Here is a 10,530-nt window from a genome sequence, read left to right as displayed (position 1 = left end):
GAAGAGTAGAGTAGGGTACAGTACAGTACAGCAGAGCAGAGTAGAGTAGGGTACAGTACAGCAGAATATAGTAGGGTACAGTTTCAGCAGAGTAGAGTACAGTAGAGCAGAGTAGAGTAGGGTACAGTACAATTGGTTATGGTACAATAGAGTATAGTAGAGTAGAGTAGGGTACAGCAGTGTAGAGTACAGTACAGCAGTGTAGAGTACAGTAGGGTACAGTACAGTACAGTAGAATAGGGTTCAGTACAGTAGAGTAGGCTACAGTAGAGTAGGGTACAGCAGTGTAGAGTACAGTAGGGTACCGTACAGTACAGTAGAATAGGGTTCAGTACAGTAGAGTAAGCTACAGTAGAGTAGGCTACAGCAGTGTAGAGTACAGTAGGGTAACGTACAGTACAGTAGAATAGGGTTCAGTACAGTAGAGTAGGCTACAGTAGAGTAGGGTACAGCAGTGTAGAGTACAGTAGGGTACCGTACAGTACAGTAGAATAGGGTTCAGTACAGTAGAGTAGGCTACAGCAGAGTAGGGTACAGCAGTGTAGAGTACAGTAGGGTACTGTACAGTACAATAGAATAGGGTTCAGTACAGTAGAGTAGGGTACAGCAGTGTAGGGTACAGCAGTGTAGGGTACAGTACAGTAGAGCAGGGGTTTATTCCCCAGGGTCTGCCTTTTCACATATTGAGATAGCCTATATTAATTACAACACCAGCATGATTTTGTTCAATTTGAGGGACCTAGGAAAATGTTTTGAAGCTTATTTCCTGCATTTCGACATAGTTTAACAAGACTCCTAACATATTTTAGATAGGCTATTTAATAATGATGATGGATATGGGAAAATAAATTCTCCACCCGATTTCCCCAAATATGTTTTATGGTCATTTATTTGAATCATACATACTGTATTTTATTAGGCAAAGTGAACAGATCAATTGATAGCAACATAGTCACACGTTGTAGAAGATTGATGCCGTGTTCACATGCTAGTCAGAACTAGGAAACTGACATTGACTTGCTATCTGGTTGTAGTTAATCACGTGCCGCATTCAACGAATTAGCAAGTTGGATATTTCAGATTTTGCTCGTTCTGACTGAATGTTGAAGTGGCATACTTCCCAAGCAAAGTCCAATTTCTTCGATTCTTCGACTTCAGGTCGTAGCTCAGCTTCTGAATGTCAGAGACAAACCAAAGTTATTCCCATGTGCATCAGAGTTGCAGTATGCAAAAGTACAGTACACTAAAGTAGAGCACAGTCCAGTATATTCCAGTACTGTATGGCACGTTATAGATTTATGTTTTGGCCAAATACATTTCAATGTTTGGGCTCTTGGAAGGTTAGAATCCCCCCTGCTGTCTCTGCATCTCAATACTCTCCACTGGGTATGGTAGTGGGTGCCAGGCGCACCGGTTTGTCTCAAGAACTGCAACACTTTTTATTGCTCAACAGTTTCCGGTGTGCATCAAATGGTCCACCACCCAAGACACCCAGCCAACTTGACACAACTGTGGGAAGCATTGGAGTCAACATGGGCCAGCATCCCTGTGGAACGCTTTTGACGCCTAGTAGAGTCCATGCCCACATGAATTTAGGCTGTTCTGAGGGCAAAAAAGGGGGGTGGAAATCAAAATTAGGAAGGCGTTCCTAATGTTGGGTATACTCAGCATATATATATATATACACACTAGCTTTATGGTGTCAATTGTTGCAGTTTCGGTTTGGACAATTTTGACTTAACATATAGCTGGCCATCTTTCAATTGGACAGATGTACAGTACCAGTCTAAAGTTGACACATTTTTACTATTTTCTACATTGTAGAATATTTGAGAAGACAAACTATGAAATAGCAAATATGGAATCATGTAACCAAAAAAAAAAAAAGCATTAAACCAATATATTTTATGAGATTCGTCAAAGTAGCCACCCTTTGCCTTGATGACAGCTTTGCATTCTCTCAACCAGCTTCATGATATATTTGAATTAACAAGTGTGCCTTAAATTAATTTGTGGAATGTCTCAATGTGTTTGAGCCAATCAGTTATGACAAGGTAGGGGTGGTATACAGAAAAAATATATTTGGTAAAAGAGTCCATATTATTGCAAGAACAGCTCAAAGAGAAACGATAGTCCATTACTTTTGGACATGGTCAGTCAATCCGGAACAGTATTTTTATTTCACCAATAGTCTAAACCAGTTTCCTATTAGAAATGTTCAATATACAAGTGAGTATTTGCATATTACCAATTGGTGCTGAAAAGGTGGTGAATATGCATGCCTTGGGGGCTCCGGGTGGCACAGCGGTCTAAAGGCACTACATCTGTGCTAGAGGCGTCACTACAGACCCCGGTTTGATGGCCCAGCATTGTCCAGGTTACGCCGTCATTGCAATTAAGTATTTGTTCTTACTGGCGCACCTAGTTAAATACATTACAAATATTCTGAATGGTTATCCAGTCTACCCACTCAGCAGAGATGTCAGTTCAATGTCTAGATATCAAATAAAGGATTGAACGACACAATTCCAAAATTAGTTTCACTTTGATGCAACAAGTGTTGAATACATTGCCCAGTGGGTAGTGAGTCCGAGAAAATACTGAAATTTAACAAACTTAGTGACAACTTAAGAATCAAGGTTCTGAAAACTTTCTTTGTCAGCAAGTGTGAGTGTCATCAGCAATTCCATTAAAATGCATTCAACATGCACAAGGGAACCACACCTGCATTTCTTTGTCAAGGAAGACCATGTAAAACATTTATTCTACAATATTGTGTCCAGCTGAACACGACCCAGGCTTTAGGATGGTATTTCAGGAACAATGTTCTAGTCAGAAACAGACACATTTGAGTTTCAATAACACTTTGTTCCAGCTTAAACTGATAAATGACACAATAAATTAATACTTGGAGAACTATATTTGAGGAGGAGTTTATTTTTATTGCACAAGTGACCAGCTTTTAAATTGCAGGCATATTTAGCCACTGAGCAGTGAGTGGAAGGCCTGTAGAGTTATCCAGGAACTACTTCTTGGATTGATCCATCCCCCTGTACCAGTAACAGGACCCAGCAAAACTCATGAGACAGGCAGAGTACTTGGCCTGGGGTCCGCTTTGGCCATCGTTCAACAACCAGTCTGTCCAAAGGCACTCATCTGGGGCGCTGACGGGACAGGGGAGGGAAGAGCAGCGGATGATCTGTAGCTCAGAGCAGGGAGAGAGAAAGACCCAGATCACCAACTGATCATTACCCCAATACTATAGCTCTTGTGTTTAGCCAATGTGACAAAGTAAAAATTGAACAAGTGGTGTAAAGTAATTTTACTATAATTCCTGTCACACACCGTGCAAGCACAGCCGGTTCGGTAGCGTCGAGTCAAGCTCTTCTTTTGTGTGCCATTCAAGTCGTCCCAGTACTGAATAAAGTCACACATGCCTATATGCATCCTGCCATCAGTATTTAGGCTGCCTGAAGACAGAAGACAGTGAGTCAACAACCTGTGGGGTAAAAGTTAACCCCCAGATGCTGATATTTGATAAGTTCCCCTTCTTTCCCCCACAAATGGTTAAGATTAGAATTGGGGGAGGGTGAAACACATTCTAGATCTGTCCCTGGGGGTAACTTTACCCTGGAGCAGGAAGACATATTGATGCAGCCTGGAACACTAGAATTTAGCATAATAAATAAGTGATGCATTAGTTGTAAACATTTATAAGCATTAAACATTTAAATTCTTAACATTAGGTATTATAGAGTGTAACTGGAAGAGCCAGGCTGTATCACATCCGGCCGTGATTGGGAGTCCCATAGGGCGGCACACAAGTGGCCCAGCGTCGTCAGGGGTTGGCCGTCATTGCAAACAAGAATGTTTTTAACTGACTTGCCTAGTTAAATAAACTTTAAATTAAAAAAGTATTTTTTCTGAAGTTCTTGACTTGTACAAGATGAAGTCAATAGTTCAGAATAGGCCATGATGCTGCAAGCATAGGTTGAGCAGGTTAACCAGTGATAACAATGAACTTGGGTAACAGTGAGAACCACACCTGTGAAGAGATACTCCTTGTTGATTTCCAGGGTCACACCACACGAGGCTGAGGATGATGAAGTGAAGATGGCGTGGATAACCCGGTCAGGACCTTTGAACATCTAGCCAATCACAAGGAGAGAACGAAGGATCTGTCAAACATCTAAATATACAGTTTAACCTAACTGACTATAGCTCTCAGGCACTAAGTCTTTCCTAATTCCCTCCGGATGTTTGCAGATCAAAAATATTGCTTAATCTAACCTTCATTTTTAATCAGGGTGTCATACAGAGACCAAGGTATTGTTTTTACAGATGCCCGAACTCGAGAAACAAAAATGTAAGCAGAAAAGTCCAAAACAATTCTGAGTCGCCCTAAAGGCAACTACAAGTCACATTTAAGATTGTTCCGCAAAATATTTCAAGCAGATTCATCCAACTCAGGAGAGCCCAATGGAATATCCAGAGTTAAACATCCCTGATCTGAGAGACTAACGATAATGTCTAAAGGTCAGTAATAATGTTAGTTACAGTGAGAGTTAGTAAAAGTGATTTATAAAAAGAACATCTGGCAATTTATCAACTAAAGTAACAAAGAGCCAGCCAACTTCCTGGTAGAGAATGCAGGGATGAGTACCAACCCCCCCCCAACCACTTAATAAAAAGGCTAATCATACCTTGAGCTGTTGGATGTCATACTTGGTGTCACGAGACACAACTTCCACACCAACCACCTTTGCCCTGATCACTGGAAGAGAGAAACGTGGTTTAACTGACAAGCCCCATTTTCCTTTCAATGGTCAGTTAGACACTGATGGTTTAAGGGCATTATGAGATCTAAGACATCAGAACACGTCACAGACACGAAATTACAGTCTTAATGTTGTGCATAAGTTCACCCTGTTTGGGCTCAACAGACAAGTCCATTATCCCTCCAGGTCCTAGATCTAGTCGTCTGCCTTTAATTCAACACGCCTAGTTTAACTAAACCCCGCCTGGTCTGCAGATGTTCAGGTGCCAACCAGGTGCTGGTAGGAAGACTGAGGCACAGGCACAGACCTTATGACACCAGCTCCTCCTCCACCCACCTGTCTGGGTAGAAGGTGCTGACAGCAACAACCTCTTCACTTCAGTCTGATTCAGAAGATATTCAAACGATTCATCCTTGTCAAACAGATGAACTACTCCTGTAAGGTTTAGTTCCCTCTATTCCACAGCTGTCTATCATTAGGACCAGTACACCAGATGTACGTGTTGCTTTTATCACTGGAATTAGTTTGTTTTGCAGACATCCTGATCTAATGAAACTACAGTAGGAAAGGTTTTTACTAACAGCTGTACCAGTTAAAGGACGTTTCCCTACAAAAGCCACATTTAGCAGATGTTTCAGACCTCAAGATGGCACCACAGCTGTGCAGAGAAATATGTGTGCCCTTAATTCAAGTACAATTCAGGTTGAAAACATTTATTTTAAGGAGCACATGAAAGAAATTAACTGTCCAAGGTAAGTGATATACAGTGGCCAAATCTTAATTTAATCATCCCATTGCAGGAAATGCAAACTTGTGTATTCAAGGTTTAAAGCCACCTAAAAAGTTCACTTAAATGCCAGACTTGATTTGCACAAATGAAAAATATATATTACTCCGCATAACAATACACAATGCTGCAGGACTACGTTCCTGGTGTGAAACTGGCTCAAATTAAGTCACGGCATCTGTAGCCTACCACTAGTCGATATAAATAAGTCTACACTACAACTGAGTGCCTTGGGTTAAATGTAGAAAGAGTATTAACTTGTTTGGTGTATATAATTTAGCATTCAACTGTAGGCATAATGTGTAGGCCTAGAGGCAAATATAACACTTGGTGTAGCAGGAGTCTCAGCCAGTGCTACAGCCAGGGCTCTCAAACCCTGTTCCTGGAGAGCTACCCTCCTGCAGGTTTTCAATCCAAACCCAGTTGTAACAAACCTGATTCAGTTCATCAACTGGCTAATTATTAGAATCAGGTGTGCAAATTAGGGTGGGATCACAAACCTACAGGATGGCAGCTCTCCAGGAAGAGGGTTGAGAGCCTTGGCTGTAGCCCATCTTACTGTTGCCTACTTATGTAAATACAATGATCATGTTCATGTCATGGTAATTATTATAACCACAGAATCTTTAAATCGTTTGCATGTTGCGCATTGATAGTGTAGTAGCCCAATGTTCGCCAACTCCAGCCTTCGAGTACACCAAACAGAATTGTGTTATATCCCCGGACAAAAACACTTGATTCAACTCATTGAGGGCCTGATGATTGTTGAATCATGTGTTATTGTCCAGGGCTACAATAAAATTGTACCGTTTGAGTAACTCTAGGACCGGAGTTGAGAACCTGAGATGTCAGAAATATTGCCAAAATGTGCTTACCGACGTCTGCGTTGCAAAAAGCCTGTTGAAGATGCACAGGAGCGCATCTGCAAGCTTCTGCAATGTCTTCGATCCGCCAAAGGAACAAAACGACCAGAGTGATGAAACAACTGCTTACAGACACAGTCATTTTGGAAAATATATCTGTAGCGTAAAATAAAATGTTTCCTCCAGGAGCTAAAGACCAGTTGTAGTGTAAACTACACTAGAACATGCAAAGATGTTCCCAGACAGACTAACACCTTGAACTCTGTTTTCATTTGATGTAATCAGACCTTTTTATTGCAGGCTCTGAGCTCCTCCCACAGTCAGAACCAAGCCAGTGGTAGGCTGAGAATTCGATTAATCCAGAACCATAGCAACTCCATTGGAAACAAATGCCCTCCTTAAAGGGACAACCTCAGAGCAGGCTCAATTTGCCCGGTTGCCATAAATTATCTGTCTTTCGCCTAAACAATGGTGATGAACCAGAAATATCCATTTTAGGATATGCCTGTTTGAATTCCTTTTCTTAAACACCTGGGGCAACTTTAAAGCAGGCTCAACTTGCCCTACTGCTCTGTTCAGTTCACTTGCCCTAAGCCCCTCAAACTCAACTCTGGACCTCGACGTGAATCCAGCGCCACTGCATTTTATAATTGTTCCCCTTTAATCAGGGACTGGTTTTGACCAGGGACACCAGGAGGGTGCAATTCATTATCAGGCAGAACAGAAAACTAGCATGCTCCTGAGCACCGTGCACAACAAGAAGATGCCCCATACCCCGCTATTGGGCTACTTTTGCACATTTGTTATTGTATGAGTGAGGGAAATGCTTTAAATCGAGAGGAGTCAATGTGTTCTGAAAGATGAGACCTTGAGGATCATAATAAATACTGCTTTGATGTCATACAAGCAAACCACATACCTTGAATCCGAATGTGCACTTCACATTTCCATATTTGAAAACTCATGTCATTTACAGTGTCAACGTTCATGAGCTCTATGTTTAAACCACAGTTACTAGGGTGACATGCATAATGCCCTGGGTTGTCCTGAACAGAAGATTTGCCATGGAACACGCACTTGAATGTACTCAAGACTCCATTCTGTGTGCACCAAAATTGCTATCTGTTTGTCTGAAGTGCCATTAAAAAGCCTCCCAGCTTGGACATTTGGTTCCTTGGAAGTTGTGGGAATGTAAGGTTTTGGTTTCCCATTGGTTCTGGAAACGAAACCATACTTTCCTGACCGTTATCTTTTTTTTACGGTCTGAGAATGGTAGTGAACATTTCACCTGTTCTGGGAATTAGATTTGTTTAGGTTGCAGGGAGGTTCTGAAAACATTCGCCATGGAAGGTTTTATTAAAGTTCTGAGAAAGCAAATTGTAGGTTATTCGAATGGTTCTTTATAAAGTCATGTTCTCAGCACATTAAGAAAACATTGGTAATGCTCAAAGAACGTTCTAAAAATGTTATTTAAAAACATATACATTCTGTTCTCAGCGTCAACAAAACTTAATCTATCCTGTGTGTGTGTTTAGGTGTGTTGCCCGTACCACACCTGATCTTAATGAGTGCTTTTTTCATTTGAAATGGGGTCTGTTTGAATGGACTAAAATGAACAGCTACGTATGAGTTAAAGATACCTGGCATGCTAGCTCCATCCTGGTGGTGCAGTGGACAGCTGGAGCGGAGTTAGAGCGTTCTTAAATCTGCATCCCTGCCCAGCCTGGCAAGAGTGGCCCAAAAGGTGTTTAGCATCCTCATTGGCTCTGCAATGTCTGAGAGGGTATTCTCCCCTGTTGGCCTGCTCTACCGGCACCATCACATGAGCCTGAAGCCACAGACTCTGGCCAAACTCGTGTTTCTAAAAGTTAATTCAAAGGCACTGTATGCTGAGCCTAATAAGACATTCTTTGTTTCATTTGTATTTAATTCTAATAATACCTGTCTGGCTCCTGAAATATTTAGATTGTTTTTGCGTTGTTTAATACTACATGTGGCCTATTTGAAATGATGAACGCTTCTTACAGTCACCTTTTCATGTTGTTTACTAAAATACTTTTCATTCAAATCATATGGTTTGGTTTTGATACGTCAAAACCAAATGGTAGGTCCAGGTAGTCAATAAAAATAGATGTGTTTTTGTGATTTTAATGAATGGAGCGAATTTAGAATTGAGGAGTGTTTTTTGGCACTCAATTCCACTCACATGCTCTGATAGAGAACAGAAGATGTCACATTGAAAAATAAATGTGTTTGTATGATTAATGCCTAAGCAAATTCATTTCCATGTGTCCTTTCTGTGTTTGGTTCAACAGTTAACCCAAACTAAGCTAGCAGTGATTTTAAAAATCGTATGGAAACATGTTCTCAGAATGTTCATGAATTACTGGAAAATTTGAGAACATTACTTTACATAGAACCATGAGCAAACCCGAAGGAAACATTATGCGGAAGTACTGAAATTCCCACCTAAGAAACATATGTTTCTCAGAACGTTATGTGCTAGCTGGGTATCCTGCACCATTCCCATAAAGTTGTGGCAGGGCCAGCGCTAGAAGGAATCCGTTGGAAGGGCATTTGATTTCTATATGCAGGCACACATTTTTAATGGGTGTAAGAGTAAAGACCATAGGCCGCTCGTGAGTTTCAATTTTGGGGAAGCTTACAACTTATCCTACTATTACTACTTCAACTAAGTAACATACATAGTCCTAAACCCAACAAAGAAAAACAGAAGAAAATATCCTGATGAAAATGCAGGTTCTATCAATCACATGAATCTATCTTCTCTGCCTCTCTGCCCCCCTTTCTATCTGTCTTGACTTGAGCCATCGCTGGTGAAGTGCAAATCAATCAACTGGGTTTGGGCTGAAGCTGTTGCTAGTAAACTTGCAACATTGTATCAACTAGAGTAGGCTTATTCAAAGCTATTCAAAGTATCAGACACCTTTTAAAAAATGTCGTTTCCACTGGATATATAGGATCATCCATGGCTGGATCATCAGATCACGATATTTTCACATCGAGGCTTGGTGATTATCGGGTGTTGGAAAGATTTTTCAAACACTGTGAGGAACAATTCTTATTTGTAATGGATGTTTAAAAAAAAAACAGACTTCATTGACTCAGGTCTACTGTGTGAGGTGAAGAAACAAATACTGAGAAGCTCAGCTTATTAGTGGTGGACGTGATGAGTTAAGACAATCAGAAATCCGATATCCCCCAATGGGCACTTTCCTACATTTGCCCACAGCAGGTCAGTTCGGCTGGCTTTATGCACGCTCAGGTGCGCGCTCACTCGACATTATCAGGAGAGAGAAACCAGACACATGCTCATTGCGCACATCGGGCACTACAAACAAAGGTAAATGGGAAAATGACAAAACTCGTAAATGATGGTTATGAAATAAAGTGTAGCAGGTTGAACTCTGCAAATAATGTTTCCACTCGGAAAGTGAGAACGGTAAATGAATGTAATTAATACCTGCATTAACAGAAATCTATGTAACCAAACGATGGGTATTAACAGTACAATTACTAGGCCTACTGGTACATATGTAATGGGGAATTTATGAAAATTAACAAAGAGCAAACAATTTACACAATGAAACAATGAATGTGAAAGAATTGTTGGGAGAGCTGAGCACATTCTAGAGAGCTGAGTGCATGCATTCTGGACTGAAACGCGCCATATCCTCGCCACACACCCCTCCCCGCCATACCCCTCCCCTTCTCCATCTCAATATTTTAAATTATACTCAAAACACGTTATCTTCACACATATTTTAGTTGCTTTTCAATGACAGCCACAACTCAATATATACGTATATAAGTATTTATATTGCCACGCGTGCTAACACAATTTCGGGCTTCCCAATAAAATAGGCCTGGCCTACACACTTGTAATTTGAAACAATACAGAGCTTTTTTTAAAGAAGCTAATGATACTCTATGGTTAAGTCATGGTCTCTGGTGAAGTATTTTCAATTATTTTATTTAGACAGGAGTAATTATATAATTTTGCCAAAAAAATACATTTAATTTAGGGGAACCCAGCATCCGAACAGTGCACTGTGCACCCACCAACGTTCCTTTCCAATTC

General features: G+C 40.8%; 1 protein-coding gene across 1 annotated transcript; it reads right to left on the bottom strand.

Moving 5' to 3' along the window:
* Positions 1-2,917: 2,917 nt before the first annotated feature.
* On the bottom strand, positions 2,918-6,707 carry LOC116365218 (metalloproteinase inhibitor 2). The gene is made up of 5 exons (XM_031817943.1): positions 6,441-6,707; positions 4,704-4,774; positions 4,046-4,148; positions 3,346-3,470; positions 2,918-3,199 (listed from the first exon to the last, which is right to left on the bottom strand). The coding sequence occupies exons 1-5, from the start codon at positions 6,568-6,570 to the stop codon at positions 3,026-3,028; spliced, it is 603 nt and encodes a 200-aa protein (XP_031673803.1). The 5' UTR covers positions 6,571-6,707; the 3' UTR covers positions 2,918-3,025.
* Positions 6,708-10,530: the final 3,823 nt, after the last annotated feature.

Source organism: Oncorhynchus kisutch, unplaced genomic scaffold (genome assembly GCF_002021735.2).
Source record: "Oncorhynchus kisutch isolate 150728-3 unplaced genomic scaffold, Okis_V2 scaffold1212, whole genome shotgun sequence".
Lineage (NCBI taxonomy): Eukaryota > Metazoa > Chordata > Actinopteri > Salmoniformes > Salmonidae > Oncorhynchus > Oncorhynchus kisutch.
Note: the sequence above shows the minus strand (reverse complement) of the source record. Positions and strands in the feature narration are given on the sequence as shown.

Excerpts from the sequence above, each read along its gene's own strand:
- LOC116365218 (XM_031817943.1), bottom strand. The coding sequence starts at position 6,570 with ATGACTGTGTCTGTAAGCAGTTGTTTCATCACTCTGGTCGTTTTGTTC. Across the intron at positions 4,775-6,440 it reads TTTTTGCAACGCAGACGTCG|TGATCAGGGCAAAGGTGGTT; the intron begins GTAAGCACATTT and ends TCTCTCTTCCAG. Across the intron at positions 4,149-4,703 it reads ATGACATCCAACAGCTCAAG|ATGTTCAAAGGTCCTGACCG; the intron begins GTATGATTAGCC and ends GTGATTGGCTAG.